General features: G+C 37.1%; 1 protein-coding gene across 3 annotated transcripts in view; it reads left to right on the top strand.

Annotated features, from left to right (window-relative positions):
* Nucleotides 1-22,868, top strand: part of TOX (thymocyte selection associated high mobility group box) — a 224,327-nt gene that overhangs the window by 166,113 nt on the left and 35,346 nt on the right. For 2 of the 3 annotated variants that reach the window (XM_027707691.1, XM_027707632.1), the window contains exons 4-5: nt 14,041-14,319; nt 20,716-20,946. In XM_027707691.1, the coding sequence (XP_027563492.1) occupies nt 14,041-14,319; nt 20,716-20,946 (510 nt within the window). The remainder of the gene's footprint in view (nt 1-14,040; nt 14,320-20,715; nt 20,947-22,868) is intronic. The other variant, XM_027707768.1, reaches the window with a different exon arrangement.

Genomic DNA, 22,868 nt, shown 5'->3' on the forward strand with positions numbered 1-22,868 from the left:
TTAGAAACCTAGAATGTAAATGCAATTCCAATGCATTACATACATAATGTTTTTATAGTTAATGATCAAGGTTAACAGGAGTATTTAGGTATTTTTTTTTATTCTCGTCTTCTTAAAACACAAAACAAACAAGCTAAGATTTTTTATTAATATAGTTTTAAGTGTAGCAACAGGTGTATAATTTGTTGAAATGCCTCTGTGAGACAAATGCAGCATATTTTCTTTGTTCTTCAGAGAAGGAGGACACTTGTAAACTCTTTCAATTGCTTATCTGTAAACACCACTGGGACCCTGTTTTGGCCTTGCATTCATGAGGAACACGTCTGCTTTTCTCAGATGAAGAATTAGACACTTAAAATGGCAATTTCACTTATTTTAAATTACGCTATACATATGTAGCTTGTCTGAAAAGCATTGTGCTTCTTGACTACCAGAAGGGGTATGTTGCATATTGAAAATAGGAGAAGAAAGGATAATTGAAGGAACTTGACCTATGTAGTTGCCTTACTCATATCCTCCTCTTTCAAAATGAAATGTACAAAAAGACAAATGCATATGCTGAAGTTGAATTTTTTGTTTTTTTTTCTTTCCATATGTTTTTCATTTGCTTATTTCACTAGTTGCTCATGCATCCTTCATCATTCTTCATTAGTTATTAGTATTCAGTAGTCCTGAGATCTATGTACTAAACCTGGGAAGGTAATTATGAAAATTGCCCATGCAAATTGGGTAAAGGCACACATAAATTACCAGTTAGAGGCTTAGCTAGTAGTTTGCTTGCATATTTACCTGAATTGCATTCATAATTGCAGTAATTATGTGAAGTCATGGATGCAGTTTTGCACACATAGCAATTACATTTTAAAACTTCTTCCTGAAGTGACTAAAACCACTATTCTGCTGAGAAAAGTATGAGACAATAAGGTACTTGCTTACAGAATTAATGATTATTAGTAGAGGATGATCCTGTTCTAGGGTATTAATAAAACTAAAAAGAGCTGTAGTAACACTATATGAAGTTACACACTGATTGAATGGTACACTGGTATGACGAGCTCACCTAGTACGAAGGCTGTCTGTGGCATGTGAACAAAACAATGCGGATCTGTCTTGGTGTTCTTTGGAATGTTCCTTTGTCATGTCATTTTAAGATTATGTGAATTCTAATCTTTCTAAAGGTTGACTATTCTTTTCTGTAGCATCTGAGTACTTGCCTGGGCAGGGTGGCTTCCAGGGCTACCTTCTGGCAGTGTCAAAGTATGGTATGCAGATCCCATTTTAGATTTGGGTGCATTTTACTCAATTACATTAATCTGGATTGGACCCGTTAATACATTGAAAATTAGAACCAGGCCTCTGTCTGTCAACAGAGCTGATGTATGAGCAGCAGAAGAATTTGGGAATTTCAGAACAACTGTGGTTGTGCTCACGAACCTGGGAAATGTAAGCAGTTGTGTTTTGTGCTGTATGAATATTATTACTTGTCATCATGTTTTGTTCCAGATGGTCCAGATAACAGTAGGTTAGATGGTCCCAAATAGAAGTTAGAAGTTTATTAATATGACTAGACTCTCATCCAAGAAGAAAGGAAAGGTGAAATCATCCCAGAGGACTTCAGATTTTCTTTTAAATGATGCAACTATTCATCCAAACTAAAGCATTTCAACACTTGGATGAGTTTGTGAGACTTTGCTGAGAAAACATGAAGGCCATTTCTTTGAAAGGTTGTCTTCTCTCTGGACATCAGCACTCTGAATCCACAATTATTACGGCCTTCTCCAGCTTGAAGAATTCTCTCTAAAGCCCAGCTTTCCAGGATCTCACTAATCTGCCGTGTTACCTGTATATCCATCTCTTTCTTCACCAAGACATAATTTCCAACGCCTGAAAGTTCTTGTATTCCAGGGTTGCTTTTTTAATGTCCTAAGCTCATGTTCTGTAAATTTCTTTATTCACTCTTTTCTCCCTTGCAGATAGCAATTGGTTCCTCTCTGAATTTCACTATAAACTCTTTCTGTGTTGTGGTGGATTTCATATAAAACAGGTGATGTTCTTTGGGTTTTGCTACTGTCTGTGTTAGGATATGCAAAACAAGTATTATACCACAACACATTCTTACCACAAACTCCAGTATGCTTCCTTTGCATTCAGGAATGGAGTTAAATCATTGTATATGTAGTCATAAAGTATTGCTTTCCCAGCTGCTGGTTGCTCCTCAGCAATGTTGAAAATACAAGTTTGTAAGATAAAGGAAAAAAACGGAGTTTCCTCAGCCAAACCAAGGTCACTGCTTTATTCTAAAGATTATTGGGACAATAAGAGCCTTCATGATCAAAAAGAATAGACTGAATAATGAGTTTAAAAAGAAATAAGACGTTGTGATTGCCCAAAGTATCCCTTTTCAAGAAGTTATGGGTTTTGCTTTTTTTCTCTTAGTTTGTTTTGGTTAGTTGATCAGACTTCATTAAGGAAGATATCCACATTTAGAAATATCAAATCAGGAATATAAAGATGTATTCTTAAATTAAAAAGGAGGTTCCCAGGATTATCTTCTGTCACATGGACATTAAGCAAAATAAATTTACTAATTTTAATCTTTCGAGACTGCTGTTCATCTTCTACATAGTTGAAAATAAAATAATTGAGATTTTTCTTGTTTCAGAATTATAATATTGGGCTTGGCAAGCTGCAGAGGGATAATTACACTGGAGATGTTAAATAGGTTTTAGAAACAAAATTGTAAATAATACAATACAGAAGAATGATGGACTTATTAGCATATCATTAAATTGCTTTTTCCCTGAGAGCCAAGCATATTTTTCATAGCTTACAAAAACTGTCTTGCCTAGCAGTAACACATGTGCTTAACATTTACAAAACTCACAATATTTGACAATGGCATTAGGTTTATTTTGCAGGGAAAATTATGACAATATAGTTACAAATATCAGTAAGTTTATCACTTGATAACAAGATCATATGTATAAAAACCAATCTTTTCTGAGTTAAACGTTATGAAGACCTTTTGTTTCAACTTCCACTAATTCTCTCACACTAAGATTCTTTCACTAATGTAATTTAAACCATCCAACTCATTCTTATTAGTCTAAATTACTTTTTTTGTTTAGATTTTCTATTGCATGAAAAGTCGAGTCATGTGGGATATGGTGTGGTTTTTTCAGAGCTACTGGTATCAGTCAGAAAAAAATATGATTTTCTTTTTCAAGGAAAATAAACTTAGTCCAGAAATTCACAAAATGCACAAATAAAACCTGGACAACTTTGATTTTCAGGTGAATGATGGGTGGCAGGGAGTTACAGGAAAGTTCATTTCATTTAATACAATGGCTGTGTATGGGAATGTAAGAGGTAGCACGCACCACTGTTCCTACCCAAGACTGAAATGTCTGGCAAAATAGTTTACTTAAACAGAAGTGGTATTTATCAATAGGCCTTCAGGGCATTGAGCCAGCTGAGTCTCCCTAATCCAGCTATGCCTAAATTTCCTTATGTTCAGACTTTGCTTATGATTAATTCCATAGGAGATTTTATTGCAGTCACAATGCCATTTGTAAACCTCAACCCCAGATAGGACCCTATGGCTCGGGGAAGTAATTTCAAGGATGTTCCACATCACAGTACCCAAGAGGAAGAATATAGATAATTGCAGACTATATCTGCCTGTGTGACCCCGGTTTCAAAGATCCAACTCCATATCGCATTGGAATGGAAACAAGATCCATTAAATGTTTGTGCAGAACAGCAGGAAATATCATGAGCCTAGTGCTGGGGGTAGTGAGATGAATAGAGCACATAGCAGATGCAGGTTTTAGTCCTTTCTCTGCCTTCTGAGTGACAGAGATTTAGATTTGAGGTCCTTCTGCCCTTTGTTTATGTCTAATGCCTTAACAGGTGGACAACACTGGAAAGACAGCTGCTCTTCCCTTGCAAAAACCTTTAACTTAGGTTAAATCCCATTGACAATATTTCAAAAATCTCTTGTTCTGTCTGATGTGCTGCAGAGTTCAACTTTGAGAGGGAATTGGCCTTTCTTAGGACCAAGATAAGATGCAGTTTCTATCCTACGGAATTTTCCTGTAGAGTTAGGAGACACAAGACACCCCAGTATTGCATCAACTTTTCAGGTGTCACAGCTGGTTTAGTGTGATTTCCTAACCAGAAGGAATTTTTTCACTCTTCCCACATGGACATCCCCTGCACTTAGGCAAATCCCCTGTTATTGAACCTGAGGAACGTGGCTCTTCAGTTAAGATATAAAACGCAATGAGCAGCAGAACCTTCCTTGGGGTAGGCAAATGAAAGAGTTATCAAGATAAAGAGGAACAACAAAGGGCACAGAAGGACACACTAGCTGGATGTGCATTTCAGGTGAGACACTTTTCTAAACCTTTTTGCTTTATATGGAATATTTCATAGGGTCTTTTTCCAAAATTTGCCAGCTAGAAAGAAATGATCATTCACTGTTCTTCAAATGATGTACAGGATGAAAAAGGCAGACCTTGATTCACCATAAAGCTTCAGAATTTGATGCTTTGAATAGAAATAATGCAGCATTACAAGTCTAGGATTGAGCTCTTTCAAGAGGAGACAGGGGCTGAGGCAGAGCATGAAGAAACATGATATACAGTATGGAGTCACCAAGAATAATCTGTGGTTATAGCTCTTACATTTTCTGTTTCACTTTTCAGTGTTTTTCCCTGTTGAATCTGTCATTAGTGAGTGTAGGTCTAGTAGCCTCTGCCTGAGCAGCCATCCTGTACAGAAAGCAAGCTCATTAAAACAGTATAAGAACCTGAATGGATGAGAATTCAAAGGGTTACTTGATCATTCAAGGTCTCAACATCTTTCTCGAAGACTTTCACACCTATCCAGTTACTCAACGGCTGCATCTATGCTTCCCTAAGAATAAAACCCTGGCATACCTGAAGCATTCACGTGGAGTCAGTCTTAACATAATAAATACTGGAGTCACGTCACATGATATTCTTTACTAAGTGTAAACATCCTTACATACCTTTATGTAAACATCTCAGTCTAATTCTAATATTTCCAATTTATTTCAAATTAAACATCTTCTAAATGCTATGCAAGCTAAACTTTGTTTTGAAATATGTAATGTGATGAATATGAATCTCATTGGAAAATTATGTTTTTAAATGCTAAGTCCACCAGTTTTCTAAATATTGACACTACTGTATAAAGTATTAAAAGTATCTATGATGAAAGTCAGAGGCAGATCCACTGACATGACTGGGAGATACACAACTATGCACTACTTTCCTGGGCCTGCACTGGGCTTGGCACTCTCTGCTCTTGTGTGGCCAGATCTTCTCTTGGCAAATCTGATGGAAAATTTACAAACCATCTACTGATGATACGCTGACTCAAGAAAAACTCCGGAATGTATCCGATACAAATTCCTTTACTTGGTGGTAGGGAGAGATGGATGTTGTGGTGAAGGTACTTTTGTGTGTTAAAGCAGATATAGCAAACACTGTTACATATAATAGTCACATTGCCCAATGCACTGCAGGGAAGTAGTTTGATAGTGTTGTGCTGAATATCGTAGAGAAAAAAAAAACCCCAGAACAGAACAGAATAGAATACAATGGAATACAATGAAGCAGAATCTAACGAAGGTTAGAGCAATCTCATGCTGGCTACTCTGTTGTTGTTGGTCAGTCACAGAAGCAAAGCACTGCAAAGGCAGCATAGCTGCCTGCATCCCCTTTTTCATCATGCCCTACAGAAAGCATAGCTTCTCACTGTTAACAATATTTCCAAAGATCTAGTTTGTATTCATAGACTTAATCGTTTCATGTGCCCTTGGTGCCTCTATTTTTATTGTAAAAAAGAAGGGGAGACAATATTGTGTCTCTTAAGCATCTCTCTGACTTCATTTCTTTTGATGAAAGGCTATTGATTCAGGTGTGTTTGAGTGAACCTGTGAATATTCTTCTTAATCAGGATTTCTTTGGTATCACTAGAATAAAAGTGAAATGCATAATTGTTTTCCCTATGCAAATCAGCGGTGAAATAGAAAATTATTCTGTTGTTATTTGCAAAAAAACCAGTGTAGGTATAATACTGTTATCAGGAGATGCTTGCTAGAATAGTTGCTTTGTACCTCCTAGATTCCATTTGTCTGCTGTCAACCTATACCTGCTGTAAAGCATTAGACACTTTAAAAAAGAGAAAAAGATAACACAAATTATTCGCCATTAATTCCTTAAAATGAGTCACTATTAAAAGCTTAATTGTTTGCTGAGAGGATCCAAATTAGTGGACTTTGCAAGATCAAACAAAATTGAAGATATTTGTCCAAATTAAAATGGAAACATGCATCCAGAATATACCAAATGAACATGTATGCTCTTGTAATAATAATTTTATTATCTTAAGCTTCCAGGCCAGACTTTTAATTATGACCCTTTATATCAGTGAAAACCATGTTTTCGGGATTAAAAACCTATTTCTTTAACTAGTCTAGTTAAAGACTGTGGTTTGATATATTTTATGCTACAACTTTTATAAAAACCAGAGAACACTTCTAATAACACTTTTCTAATTTCATGGTTCAGTGCACAGTCAGTAAAGATTTAAATAATTCAGAAAGAAAGCCTATTCTGTTTCTTTATTAGAAGTTTGAATCAGGCAAATTCTTTGACATTTAATAGGTTTTTAACCCTTTTAATAACTTCTTATAATGAAATTTATTGGAGGTTGTTTTAAATAAAGGGTTATTATATTAGAGTGAATAGCAGTCAGTAGTTTTTTATGATTAGTTTTGAGACCTTGGCCCGGTGTGACTCAAAGGATATTAAAACATAAAGTAGAAAAGAATGTTAATAGTCACCAAATTAACTGTGTACCAAGAAATATAGAAACTGTGTATTACTGCATTTTTGTCATTATGTGATCGTGCTATAAAATTTTGCAGTCAAATTTTGAGTATATAATTGCTTTAAAGGGGCTTAAGATCACTTACAGAATCAGTACTATATAAAACAACCTGAAGTGGTTTAATTTTTAACAGAATGATTTTGAAAAGATTAGAGAGTAGATTTAATAGGGATTCTTTTATTTTTGGTTTAGAGGTCTCTTTACATCTGAAGTTTCTGCTCTTTAATTTTAAGATTGTTTTCCTAATCAGCAGAAGTTTTGAGTCATCCTTTCATTACATGCAGTGGGCATAGAATATAAAACACACTTGTATACAGCACTAAAATATTCCCCAAATGCTCACTTACTTAAAAACTTAGTCTTCCATTACATAGTTAGCTGATACAGAAGAGAATTATAAAAATGAGAAGATGAAAACACACATCCCCTTCCTCTGTTAGGTGGTGCTTTGAGTTATTCCTTTTAATGTGTTTTGAATGGTTCTCTGTGGTTATTTTACAGTAACCTTAGCTCTCATAACAAATCTTTGTTTAGCACTCTACTTATATATGAGCTAAAACAAGACTTGCTTGCAAATATGGTTTCTACTGTAACTGAATGGAAACAAAGATCTAATAGTATGAGGATCTTTGGGTTTGATCAGTCTTCATTCATGACAGTACATAAATATCACTTACCAGTTTTAGCCACTGTAATCAGTAAAGCCAAACTTCCTGTCAGATTTCAGGCCTCTAAATATTGGGGTCACTTTTTTTTTTTCTTTCTGTTGTATAAATACAAATATTCAAGTTATCTCAAGTTTTAAGTTATCTCATGAAACATGGAAAAAAACAGATGAAACTGCATAGTTTGCTTTTGATTTACTTGCTAATAATCTAGCATCCTAACGTACAACATGCAATGAACAAACACAAGGTGCTACTGCTTGATCATCAGTTAAGAACTGAGTTCTTAAATGGACATTTCTGTATTTTAGACACTCTTTTAAGTTTAGCTTTGATTATATAGAATCATAGAGTATCCTGAGTTGGAAGGGACCCACAAGAATCATCAAAGTCCAACACCTGGCCCTGCACAGGACCATCCCCAAGAGTCACACCATGTGCCTGAGAGCATTGTCCAAACGCATCTTGAACTCTGTCAGTCTTGTTGCTGTGACCACTTCCCTGGGGAGCCTGTTCCTCATCTGTATGATGACTATTGCTTGAATTTTGTAGAACTAAATTCAGTTATGAGGTTTTTTGGTTTATCAGTTGTTTTGGTTATAAATGGTGAGTGTTGCTCCCAAACACAGTTCTTTCTCAGTGTGCCTGCTCTCACAAACCTGTCTGGCAACGTAATGTTATCTTTTCTCATGAAACCTTCACTTACAGAGTCAAGTGATTATGTAGGAATTAACTTTTTTTCTCTCTTTTTTAATGAGCATCTCTATGTCACTGGAAAACATCTTGCAGATGTGCATTGGCTTATAGTAGAAGAAAATTAAAACTCCTAAAATAAAAGCAGTAAAATTTCTAAGTGAATCTCATGGCTTTTCAGAAGGTTGGCAGAATCAGGGCTAATGCTCCATTTTAAAGTCACATTATTTGGGAACAGACAAACATTCAGGTTTAATATGGCAGAGGTAGTAGCACAAGTTTCCTGGGAATATAAATGACAATATTACTAGTAAAAGAAACTCCTTCTGCCTACCAAAGAATGTCTGTGATACCTACATGGTGACTCCATTGGGTCATGCCAGTGAAGAAGGAAGCACACTATGGTTACCTTCATAGATAACATTTAAGATCCCTTGGGGTTTTCTCCATTTTTTTTAATTAATTGATTTTACCATAGCTTCTTATTGTCTTAAAAATTGTTACTCTCTGACTTACTTTGACCAGTTAGACAAGAAACAAAAAACTATCAGCCACTTCTGCAGTGTCCATCTATATAAGAGCATTCAGATGGTAGAATACTAAGCAAAAATCATTGTAAGACCTGATGGTGGTAATAGAAATAATGTCTGCTTTGCCTTGATATGAATTTGCTCAGAGTAGTGAGATATGTGATCTTCACTTCCTTCAGTGAGTAAGCCCTCCTTATGTTTTCATCCTTAAGGTTTTCATTTTCAGTGTGTAATCTCTTGTAATCTCAATGTGTTTCTTGCATGTACTTAGACCTGTTGTATTTACTTGGATCTGTTCAGGCAACCTGTATTTCTTCTTTCATTTAATGACAACATTTATTATAAATGAATTTAAATAGGGAGGGACAATTGGGACTTGTGTGGCTTTTCAGAGAGATGTTGCCTCATGGTTATTAATTATAACAAGAAAAATAACATGAATTATTTTGCTAACAGCACAGTCCCCTTGAAACTGCCTGTCTAATGCTTCTTAGAAAAAAATTATTTGCTTCCTAAAGCCACCTTCTGGGACATTAGTAAAGAGTCCTGCAATTTGGCTCTTTCTATATCTTGTAGGAGTTAACCAGCTTGCATCAAAAAGGCAGATAATTTGGTTTTGGGTTTTTTTACTGCTATGTGCTCTGTCCTTTGAGAGATTAAGTATTCTATCTGAATGCTGTGTCAGATAAGAATTTCTATGTTTTGTGGACTTTGGAGCACACTATTGCAAGAAAGATGAAGGTTATTGGACATAGTCCAGAGGACAGCAGGAAGAATGATCAGATGTGTAGAAAACACAGCATATGAACAAAGTCTTTCAATCTTCAGGTTTAGTTGTTTAGTCTAAAGAAAAAAAAACTGAAAGGAAATTCATAATAGCCTTCTAGTGTGTACAGACTTTCTGTAAAGAAAAGGAGAAAAACATTCCTCATGTCCACTGGGAGCAGAGCAAAAAGTAGTAGGTTTAAATTACAACAAAGGAGATTTAGGTGAGACATTATGGAAAAAAGCCCTTTCCACTGTAAGGATAGTTAAGCACAAGAATTGCCCTAGGGAGGTTATGAAGAGGTTAGACAAACATCTGTCAGAAATGATTTAGGTATAGCTAATCCTGCTGTGAGATAGTGTTGGACTAAATAACCTTTTGAGGTCCCTTCTAGCACTATTTTCTGTGATTCTGTGATTAGGACGCTGCACTCACATTGTCCTGCAGTAAGATGTTAGTGTACAGGGATGATATCACTGTATTCTGCACTCCATGCTTTGCTTTGTTTTTACTTTAAGCTGATGTGCTGAACGATGCTCTGATGTTTAAAGCACTTAAGCTTTATTCTTAGTACCTCAGGAGGTTTGAGCAGGGCATTAGGAGCTCGCTTTCAGCCAGGCAGCCCTGTTCTACCCGCGTGTCAATAAGGGGTTTTGGTACACACCTTAGAGTTAGTGACTTGTACTATGTCTTTTGACTTACAGTCAAACACTTAGAGGGGTGAATGCTCAGTTTCTGCCTATAAGCAAAATGGAAACAGAAAAAAAAAACTAGCCATGAAAAGAAACTTCCCCATTAGTAAAATCAAGATAAAACAAGTCATGTTCTAAAGCTGAATATAACACAAGTTGTGAAACATCCTGGAACTGACAGATGGAGATTGATATTAAAGTGCCAGATATTATCATTATTAAATCATCACAGAGACCGTTGAAGACATCAGTCTAAGACTGTCCTTATCCTCTGTAACACTCAAAACTCTTTAACTTTGTTCTTCCATTTGGCATTCTGCCATCCACCAGGATTTGTATTCAGCTTTGCATTCAGCAGAAGTGTGTTTGCAGTGTTCCCTCTCTATAGTGAATATGGCCTCAGCACAACTACACATCGGTGGGTTTTGTAAAACTCCCATCTGGAGGAATAAGGAATAAGAAGCTTCTGATTTTGCAGTAGTTTAGAAGACATTTGTTATACTTTGCCCGTAATGCTTACAGAGCGTGTGTGATTAGTGCCACTATTCCTGCAGAGACAAGTTGTCACATCTCCTGAAATAGGGGCATAACATCACTCCTCAGCAATGACCCAAGTGTTTGGTTTTCATGGATGACTGTTCTTGAACCCAACAGAGAAGATGGAACAGTTCTTGGTTTGTTGATCCTTCAGGAACCCGAAGGTTCATCGTCACATATTTTCCATGGTATAGCCTCACAGCTTTTCACATTTATGTGGTTAGCTGCCTTGGGGGGCAGCGGGGAGGTTCTGGCTTAGCATCCAAAAGAGAACATGTATATTAAACAAACTTGCTGTTTACACCTGGTTTTCTGAAAGTCCCTGGTATTCATCTGATTTAAAAATTCAGAAGACAAACTGAATTAATGTCAAAATAAAATACTGGATTTTTTTCTACTGCACCACCTCATTTGCAGTCCTCAGAATTTCCCTAGTGAAGGGTTCTCTTGCAAATATATGTATATATACACATGTGTGTTTTGTGTGGGGATGCATTCGGTACGTCAACAACAGTTGGTGTTGTATATTTGAAAACACAGTCTATGTTCAGTGCTGGGCCTAAAATTGTGTCACATACTGTTTAAAAATATATGCTTTTTAAAGACAACAAACACAAAATGTTCTGAATCCAATATTTATCTATATCTGGTAATATTTGTAGTTCATATGAAGAGTTTTTAATAAAGGAGAAATCTTTTTGAATAAAGCAGAATAACAGAAGGAGTAAGGTTGAAAGGGACCACAGTGGATCATCTGATCCAACCAAGGGTCATCCTGGAGCACATGGCACTGGATTGTGTCCAGACGGTTCCTGAATATCTCCAGTGAGGGAGTCTACACAACCTCTCTGGGCAACCTGTTCCAGTATTCGGTCACCCACACTGAAAAGTTCCTCCTCATGTTCAGATGGAACTTCCTGTGCATCAGTTAAAGCAATTGTGTTATATTTTACTTGAGGAAAAGTAATTAAAATGGTAACTTTTGCCCTGCTTTTAGAGGTAGATAATTTGCAAGTTCGTTCAAAATAGGAGTTAGGAGTATCAGATGGTGCTTGTTTCCTTTCTAGAGTTCGTAAAATCATCACTATGCTTATTAAAAAGCAGTCATGCTTTTACAGCCTTTTCAGGCAGGGTTTATTCAGCATCATGAAGTCCTGCCCCATGAAAACACAAGGCGTTTGCAAGCAGGGCAGCATGGGCTCAGCCCCTGCAGGGTGAAGGGTCCCTGGGGAGGGGACACACCCATGCTGAAGCATGAGCACCACAGACAGGGTGAAGGGAGGGCCTTGGGGAGGGTTTTGCCTCCCTGTGCCCAGCACGTGAGGGACTGTGTGGATTTCCATCCCCTGCCCACCTGCCTCGAGCTGGCCAAGAGGACCTTGAGAGCCTCAACTGCTGCCCGGCTCAGCAGCTGGATCCAGAGCTAAATGGCCAAGCAGGAGTTACAGCTTCATGGGCACAACTGTTTTGGTGCAGGTTGTCTGCTAGAGGCAGAGATAATGATAGCTTTCAAGGCTAATATGCTTGGCAAGGAGGGGAGCTGATACTGGAGGGAAGGAACCAAGAAATCAGTAGTAATTTAAAATATAAACGTCTACCAGGATTCAAATTTCAACCTTCAATTGATTTCATCCACTGTGCTCTCTCTGCTCCTTTCCTCTGGTGCTTTAGTAAGCATTAAATGAAGTGGAAAAACATGTTTGTATCAATAACTCTTTTTTACAAAAAACTATTAATTTCTAAAACAGCATAAATATAGGTATAATTGGGATGTCACATTGTCAGAAGCCATTTCAAATACTTTTCAGAGACACAAATAAAGTGGTAAGTATGCCATAATTAGTTTGATTTATTGCCAACCAGTCACCTTTACAAAAATCAATCCCCAAGTCCATAAAAAATCTCCCTAAAATTGATACATTTTTACACTATCAATAATAAGAGAAAAGGTGAAGTTACAGGTTTATCTTTACTTTTTTCCTTGCATTACAGGTTAAAAGGTATCTTACAGATTGCTGTGATATGTAGGAGTGTGTGTATGAGCAAGAGATAGGTTATAGAGGTCGCAAGTTATAAAAAGTTTTAAAAAAAATAAAATCTGAGTGATCTATAGACAATTCACATGACATGTCTAACAAAGACTGTCCATAGAATAAATGTGGTTATGTTAATATATTGAACCATTAACACATATCCTCATCTTAATGGAACTTACACAATCGTAGCTACTGTCAGATTCCATTTCATATATACAGCATGTTTGTCTGAGGCACAGAAAGACAACTATATCTATTTCATTTCAGCTCTGAATTGACACTTCAATTTTAAATCAACCACAGAACACCTTAGCTTAAATCTGAGCTTTTCTCTGATACTCTTTCCTATTTGTTGTGTTTCTGTATGAGTATACTGAAAAGATGTTACAGACAATCTGCTGAGGTCTGTGTGTATGTGCATTTGACCTCTGGACAAGAAAGGAGTTTCATCCTCCAGTGCTTTTCATTCTTATCCTTACGGAGACTGAATTTGTTGCTTGCATTAAAATAGTATGTCTTGTTAATGCTAAGAAGCGGTGACCCACATAGCACAATGGATTCATTTGTCAATCCTGCAATTTCCAAGCTTTCTGTTCATATATCTCTTAGCAGTAAATCAACTCAGAAATCATTTAATCAGTCTATCAATGCATTCTTCTTGTCAGTGGTCTGAATCCTGAAAAGTCCAGTATCTCATAGGGCAGCACCAGGCAAAAAAGATTTGAACCTAACACTAGATATTCAAACTCTGAAAATTGCAGCTCCCAAAATCACAACTCACAAACACAAAAAATCCTATGTTAAAAAAGCAGGATCTGGAAATTGTCTTGAATTTTGAGGATGTTCATGTTCTGATCTAGGTCTGAACTTCAGAGTGCTAACTGTTTGTTAGCACTTCGAAAATACTTTACGTGAAGTTAAAGAAAGCAGCGCCCTTTTGTTCCCCTGTGAAAAAAAAATTTTCATTGCTTTTTTGCTATTCCCAAGGGCTGCAACTAGAGCCTGAATAGTTTATAACAGTCAGTGTTATGCAAATGTCAATCATATCCTTACTCTGTTTATTTCCAGTATTTACATGTTTATTTAAGTACTTGCCATTTCCTTTAAGCCTTACCTAGCCTATCAGGCCAACTGAGGTCTAAAGGAACAGAACACTTTATTAGTGATATGCTTAATACAGTTTTTTTCCTCTTGTAGATGCAAGATTTACGGAATACAGAAGGAGCCCAGTATAGTTCCCATCCTCAGATGGCAACCATGAGGCCAAGGGTTCAACCTGCAGATATTAGGCAGCCAGGAATGATACAGCATGGGCAGCTGACTACTATTAACCAGTCCCAGCTCAGTGCACAGCTTGGTTTGAATATGGGTGGAAACAGTGTTCCTCACAACTCGCCCTCTCCACCTGGAAGCAAATCTGCAACTCCTTCACCATCCAGTTCAGTCCATGAAGATGAAGGAGAAGATAGCTCTAAGGTAGGCTTAGATGCTAGGATTACTATGTAAATTATGGTTATTTCTAGGACCTGCTAAATGAATCATATGACTGTAGTTATTAAGGTGATACTTTATATATTATTGGTGGTTGATTGAAGTGAATAAAGGGTTATGAATACAGAACTTATAATATCCAGTCAATTCTTCAGGCAGCTTGAGTAAATTACATCATTCCTCTTCATGAGAGCAAACTGGAATCCTGTTAAACACTTTAATATAAGGGTTGAATTTTCTCACTTGCATAGCAGGGATGTTTGTTTCCAGTTAAAGATCAAGTTACTGCTATAAAAAGTATGAACAGTCAGTGCAATATGCTAGTGTTTGCTACTTGGTCACAGGATGAGTAAACAGAACATCATAACAACCAGAACAGAAAGATCCTATGAACTTTAGAAACCTTACCTTGAAAATATGGAAGACCCATTATGCATTTATACCTTGAGAGGTGCTGACACTTCATGAAGTGGTTAAGGTTCATTTTAGTGTCCGTACAAGCATGAAGTGATAAGAGTAATTTACATAATAAATTTCTTTAAAGAATAAATGTCAATCTATATAGCAGGTTTCCCAATCTCTCAAAATCCTGAAAACCTCCCAAAAGTACACAAGTCTATTATCTTAAATTCAGACAGAAAAGCTGAGACTCAGAAAGATTAGAACTTAGCACGAAATCATCCCTTAAACCAGGAATAGAGCATATTGAAATTATGCTTATTTTTAGCTCTATTTTATGGTCACTACAAAATAGCAGTCCTGTCAGAGCATTCTTGCATTGTAGTGTGTACCATGTAGTGTACCACAGAGGTGGCTTGTGGGGGAAAGTTGCAGACTTGCAAGGAATGTGAAGAAAACATATTGTGAGTCGCTGAGGAGGTATAATCCAGTCAAGAAATGTAAACCTGATTTGTTTTCAAATTATATTGTTTTTCATGCCTCAAGCTATAAAATAATCATGTGATTGGAGACATATGTTTTACTACATTTTGAATAAATTCTGATTCAAAAGTTTTATTTCAGGACATGCCCCTGATTTTACAAAGTTTAGGTTTTAAAAATAACTGAATAATTCATACGTTTTAAATGAGCACTACCTTACTGAGGAAGACTTTAGAATACAGCTGTGTAAAAATAATTCCAGGCAGCCTTTACTTTTTCAGAATAATTTATTTTCTACTCCTGTTGCTCTGCTAATTTTTTTTACATGTATTGGTGGGAGTGTGCAAGATGCTCGAACTTCTGGAGAAAATATCCACTCAAATAATTAATATTACCTTTCTGCTTCTATCAAATATTTCAGTTATTTCACCCATAGTTTGCATGTACTTTTTCAGTGTAACACTTTGGACTAGCAAAAGTGTAGGGTTGCAGTTTCATGCAAGCAGTGGTTATCTGAAACTAATGTTTTCAATAAAGAAATATAAAACACTGTAGACTAAGTAAGACTTGGTCCTTTCTTTGTGGAAGCCAGCTTATATAGTGTTCAACTATTTAACAAGCTATGTTATTTTTCTCTCTTGCTCAGTCTAAGCAGAAAAAGATGACAAAAGGCACAATGTGCAACAGTATGCTGAAGTAGATATATTGCCTTAAAATTCTATAATTATATCTGTGAAGAGAAAAGTTTTAAAGGATATTAAATTTGGTTAATAATGACAGAGGGCCTAAATTCTTCTCTGACTAGTATGGTTTAAATTAGCTTGATGGGGAGCAGATAATGTCATGCATTGTCTTCTGTGGGATTTCTTAGGGCTTCATGAAAACACCTGAGGCTGGCCACCATTGGAGACAGGCAGTGGGCTGGCATGCCTGGTCCAGTGCGATGGTTCTGCTGTAGTTCCCTCCATAAAAGGCAAGAGAGATTGAATAATCAGCCTAAGGAGTTAGTGTATTGTTGTAGTTCATGATTTAAAACTCTCCACTGTGTATATTCTGTTACGTTGCTCTTCCTGGAAGCTGTCAGTGAATGGATATGAATAAGCCAGTTTTCTGTGGAGATCTTCCTCCCCAGAAACAACAGTATTACATTTTCTCAGAGTTGCTTTGAAGGGACCTCTGAATGTTCTCACTCCAGAAATCCTCTTCCCAGTGAAAGAAGGCTCTGGATGGGGACAGAAAGAGACAGACCAGCTGTTCTGTCTCTTGTGAAAACCTCTGTCTTTTACCTGAATATAACTTGGCTAAATTTGGATTTTTCTCTTTAATTTATAAACTATCATGTAGATGTATGCAATTACTTAAGAGATCAGGGCCACAGTTTATTAGTCAGTCCTTCAGTGGAGGTGCACATATTCCAGTCCTGTAGTAGCTGCTGGAGCTCGCTTCATGGAATCGGTAAGATGTTCCTGCCATGAGGACTGTGTAAAAACCAACTCCCTCTGAATTCATCATATTGTTAATAGCAACAGCAACGTTCTCCCCATTTAACCAGCAGAAGATGATGTTTGCCTATGTACCAACATTGATCGAAAAGACAAAGTACATTTTCAAATGGAAAATCACCTCAGTGTCAGATGACCTTTCTTAGTTTATACCAGCTGAAAGCCCAGCCTTATGTGTGAAAGAGAAGCCACTGGTCTTGTGATAGCACATTTGGTAGAGAGCTCCCTAACAACTATACCTATTTCTATCTAGAGAAAAAAATTACAGAAATCTCAATGTTCTGTTTATGTTTGCATGAATTTATAGAAAGAGGATGATGGAAAGTATAAACAAATATGTACATTATGTACCTTTGGACTAAAAATATAATTGTATCCCTATGAACCACTGATTTCCGTGTGTGAAAGAAATTAGCATTTCAGCTTAATGTATGTATTCCAAATTCCAGTAATGGGGAAACTTTACAAACTAATGTAATTGTTCATGTACTGAACTTCTTGGATGTTCATTCTATGATAAATATTCAAATCCTTGTAAGCCTTATCCAACATACACAAAACTAATGGCAGCAGCTGCTAAATATTTTTTGGCAATACTCATTCTCATAAAGACCCTTTCATATAGGCTGTTCAGACTTCAGCTGTCCTATATTCCCTTGCATGAAAAAAGAGAAAGGAGATGCGTTATAGAGGGCTCAGTTTCCCTACGTGCTGTGGCACTAAAATCACGACAGCTGAGGTTGCTTGACCATAAGATCAGTGACAATAGTAGTGTAATTGTAAGGCTAGATATACAGTCAGAAAGCTGCTAGGTCCATGGAAATGTGAAATGTAGTCTCAGACTAAGGATATAATCTCTGAAAGGAGTCTGCTTAATTCTTCTAAATGTCATATGTGGGGCTATCGTTAGAAGAAATAAAAAGGGAGAACTTAAAAATCAATACTTGTAAGTAACTGAAAAAACCTTATAAACAAAGTGGCCACTTAGCACATGCTTTATTCTGACCATCTCAACACTGGAATATTACATTTATGTAATTCTTGCCATAATTCATACTGTTGGATTCTTAAACATGTACTTGGTTATTGCCAAGCATAATTATGAGCTGCTGGAAGCATTACTGGTTTGTAAATAAGTATTTCTTCATAGATGGATAACAGGGTTTTCTTCCATGCTTATTTGCATATCACTTATGAGAGAAATTCAAATAATGTATTTTAGAGGGAAGATAGAGAGAGGACTGCAAGTAGCAAGAATTAAATAACAGAAACACAATTACAAAAGAACTACTGCAGCATATTCTCTTTATGTGGCAGAGGTTTTACAATATTTACTTTATATGATAGGAGTTATAAGTAGAATTCCATGTTGCCTGTTCAACCTATTATGCAGATGGTGCTTGATTAAAATCTATTTTAAACTACAGCGATTACTGCAAGATAGTGTGCATAAAACAGCTCTCCTAGCTCCATTAAAGGCTTTGGTACTATTGCAGTTTATTTTAAATATGCTTATAGACATTTTCCAAGTTCTCAAGGGACATTTAGATATCAATGATGTGCCTTACTTGATAGTTTTAAACCCTACACTAGATATTCTTGTGATCTATTATATGTGCAACATGGTTAATGTACACTTTTTTAAAGTGAAAGATTATTGCTTTCTTGTGATAAATAAGTTAAATACATCACCATAATTAAGCAATAAGCCATGACAGGAGGTGGATTACCATGAGCTAACTACACCTCCAGGGATTTTGAGGCACAAGTCTATGCCTAGCAGAATATATATGGGTTTTATTTTATTTTCCATCTGTCTCTGCTTTGGTGGTTAGAAGTGGAGTCTATGAAGCTGATAGACTGATGGGAGCATAAGGTAGGCCATCATCTCAGCCATTTGCAGGATTATTAGTACTTGAATTCTTGTATTCCTTTTATTTTGTTATTTTCATATAAAACAAACAGAATTTCCCCTGTGAGTACTCTGTTTTTAACACTCGGGATTTGAAGTGTCGTGATCATTAAGGTTGGAGAATAAGGTTTTAGAGCCGTTCTCAGAACAGCTTACCAGAAGGCGACTTACACAAGTTTCTGTAGTATATCACCTCGTTTAAGGGTAGTTGAAGTAATGTGGTATCCTTATATATAGAGAACTTTAAAATCTCCTTGTTTCAAAACTACTCTGAAAAGAGGAAAACTTTAGCAAATCCCAGAGGTAAAAATTTAACTATAGAACAAATTACTGTCAAGTCTTCTTGCTCCTGGAGTTTACACAGGACTTCTGAAAAGTTTAAACTGATGTCAAGTTAACTAGGGAGCCCTAGTTAATTATCCTTTAATGGGTATTTTAATTATCCTTTAATGGGTATTCCTGTGTACCCTGTAGAATGAAATAATAGCAAGAGATTAAATGTTGGATAACTTAATAATAGGTAGCACACTACTTCTGTTTTTTCGTATTTCCCAAATGCTGCCAATAGGCTTCATGTCCATTAACTTTGTATTAAAGATGCAGTTATTGTAACATAATGCCCAGGAAACAATCAATTTCATTTTCAAATTGTGGTCATCACTTTGTTGCTGTTTTTAGTAAGCCACAGTGATCCAGGTTGTTCACTGTAGTCACCTGGGTTCTGTTGGACACCACACAGTGATGCATATAGAAAAATATAAAAGCTTTTTTTCTCAAAATGAGGATTTCCAGACATTTTACTCATGCACTTCCACTGATTTGAACACCTATGTTCTTCTGTACCACTTGATATGCATTATTAAAAAATAATAATAGAAGGAAGTGAAAGAAGTCATGCCTAGTAGATCCTTAGCCTAGAGCATACCTTTTATGCTCTTGATATTCTCATACTTCAAAACGCTTATGATGCACAGTACTTTGGTCATGCCTACAAAAGAAAAAAGCCTTTCAAACCACTTGTAAGATCACACATCATTGCTACAGGTATAGTAAATTAAGTGATCATATCAAGAGAATCTGCTTTGCCATGGAGCTCCAATCTGTTGAAGAATCAGGTCAGTGTCCCTTTATATGCTTTTAAGTCATAGAGTCATTGAGGTTGGAAAATACTTTTAAAATCATTGAGTGCAACTGTTAACCTCACACTTCCAAGTCCACCACTAAGCCATGTCCCCAGTTGCCACATCTACACATCTTTTAAATGCTACCAGGGATAGTGACTCCACCACTTCCCTGGACAGCCTGTTCCAATGCTTGACAACCCTCTTGGTGAAGAAGTTTTTCCCAATATCCAGCTATACTTCCCCAGGTGCCACTTGAGGCCATTTCTTTTCATTCTAAGGCTTGTAACTTGGGTCAAGGCCCCAACACGCGGCTTTCAGGCAGTTGTAGAGAGTGATAAGGTCTCCCCTGAGCACATTCTCTCCAGGCTAAGCAACCCAGTTCCCTCAGCTGTTCCTCACAAGACTTGTGCTCTAGACCCTTCACCAGCTTCACTAGGAAAATAAGGTGCTTTGGTGTTTGCACAATTGCTCATGTGCAGTTTCTTTCAGGTGATGCACATGAACTTTTGTCCATACACCATTCCTCTTTCACTCCCTTCCTTGAACTGTTTGCTTCTACATGAGCAGACAAAGAAACTGTGCAGCTAAATACAGATAGATCAGAACTTATCCTTCGAGGGGCTCTAAACTGTCTGTACTGGTGAAGCTTTGTTTCTTCAGACTTTAATTACAAGGTGTATAGGAGAATGTCTATAACTTTAATTGTTTAATTCACAATCAGATTCTCTTCAAAGTCCCTGGAAAGTGCACCACCAGTTGCAGAAGAAATTGATTTGAACAGTAGTCTGGGGGCAAACTGAGGAGGGGTGAGAGTGTCAAACATTTGGATTATCAAAGATGGCAACAAAAATTCTATTTTTGCATGAAAAATCCAAGATTTTTGTATCACGGAGGCTGTAATGATGGATGGACTGAATTAAATTGGCTGGTTTAATAGTACTTTCCTGATTTTATGTTGCAGGTCAATGGTGGCGAGAAGAGACCTGCTTCAGATATGGGAAAGAAACCTAAAACTCCCAAAAAGAAGAAGAAGAAGGACCCAAATGAGCCACAGAAACCTGTGTCTGCCTATGCATTGTTCTTTCGAGACACTCAAGCAGCCATCAAGGGCCAAAACCCCAATGCTACTTTTGGTGAAGTCTCTAAAATTGTAGCTTCAATGTGGGACGGCTTAGGAGAAGAACAAAAACAGGTACAATATGTGCTACAGCTCAGAGGCTTTGTTTCAGGAAAGTGTTATCAGGGTCATCTAAGCACTGTAGGCAACTTCTTTTGTTTGCCAGGATGAAACTTGACTATGTGACATTTCAAGAATATGATTTAAAGAGAACTGAGATAAGGAGAGTATTGTTTCATTTCATCTGTATGAAACCAGTAAAAGAGTTTTCTTAGTTTCTTAGGGTGTGACACAAGCCTTAGGATTATATTTAGGATTGGTTTGTGCCAAAATTAGTGGGCCTAGGATTTTACGATGGCATTGCCCTGTGTATTGACACCGTGGTGTAAGAGGATCTTGCTGCCAAAGCTTAGACTTGTGCAGTGGGACCTGATATATATTTGAGCTCCTAGTTGCAGATGTTTCCCTGCCCCCTCATCCCGTTATACCAGAAGGGAAGCTGAGCTTACCTTTGCTCCCAAACCACGAGGCTTTTATGAAAGAAATGAGTGGTATGTTGACCCAGAGAGACCTAGGGTGGACACTGGCAAATGGACAGTGTTCTGGTGTATCCTCTAGCATCCATATGTGCTGTGGAAATCACATCCCTTAGTTAGTTCCATCTTCCATAGAAAGGCCTTGGTTCTGCAGTAAGGTCAGCAGAGCTGAACCCAACCCTTTGCAGAAATCCTTCCAAGTCAGTCGAATGCTGTCTAAAAGTGGGCAACTCTGGAAGCTCATCATGTTCATGTGGTGACAGTTGGCAAATACCATTCATCCTCACTATAGCATACCATTGCTTTTTTGTTGGTTTTGGTTGCATTTCTACCAACTGCCAGCAGAATCGATTGGTTTGATAAAGAAATGGGAACTTTAAGAAGGAAACAGATACAGAAGGACAGGACACGCTGGGTGAGACCTGGGTGGGGATTGATGTCAACACAGAGAGTGGAAAAGTACTGGTAGTAAATTGAATCTCATTCATTCACACATTATTACTGCAAAATTATAGCAAATAAGACTAAGAATTAAAAGAAAAATTTCTTATGATTTTTCGGTACGTAAAACTATTTGGGCTTGAAAAAAAGGGTTTACTTTGTTAATGACTGGATGGTGAAGGTACATATAGATCCCTGTTAAAGATACCAGTTTAGTAAGAATCAAGATTTGGCACTCATTGACTATCTTAAAAAAAAAAAAAGCTTATGCTATCTAGTATCCACCATTGAATAAGTCCAGCATTTGGAAGGTTTAGCTTGAGGAATGGTAATTTTCTGAACACAGGGATGAGAGAAGTCAGTTGGCCTGTGTTGCCTCTTTCTTCTCCCTTTAAAAAAGGGAGAAGCATATGAATATGTCCAGCAAAGGCCAACGTTCTGGATCTGACAGTACAACAGTTCTGTACTTGAGCATTACTTTTTGGGACCATGATGATGTTTGTTCAGTTTTGATGCAGGAAAAGTACAGACTATGCTTTTAAGTTCACAAGCAAGAGTTTTTAATCCTGTTCCTCTTTGCTCCACATACCTTCCAGCTTGTAGGAGGGACAGTCCTCTGAGCCACATAAAGAGTAGCTGCTGCTCAGCAGATTGCCCAAGAAGCAGCCTTCTGTCCTTGCTGTGCTTGGCCAAGACCTCTGACCAAAGCTGAGAAACTGTAGACTGTGGTATCTGACTTAAATTGTTTCCTACTCCATAGGAAGATTGTTACCCAGAATCATTCCCTGTTCTTGAAATCTGGACATACATTTTTTTTCCTGAAATAGTGAAAGGCCAAGACCTGGACATAGAGAGCTTGTCTCTCTAGTTAATCGTATATCTCTCTCATGATGACACCAAGCAAAAAATTATCTATTTAGCCAGACCCTTAATTCGTGACTGTTGCAGTGATGCGGTTTTTACTTCCATGGTATTTGTTCTGCCTTCAGCTCAGAAAACTTGACTTCATGAGTAATGGTC

This window comes from Neopelma chrysocephalum, unplaced genomic scaffold (assembly GCF_003984885.1).
Source record: "Neopelma chrysocephalum unplaced genomic scaffold, ASM398488v2 Primary Assembly neopelma1_22, whole genome shotgun sequence".
NCBI classification, from domain to species: Eukaryota; Metazoa; Chordata; class Aves; order Passeriformes; family Pipridae; genus Neopelma; species Neopelma chrysocephalum.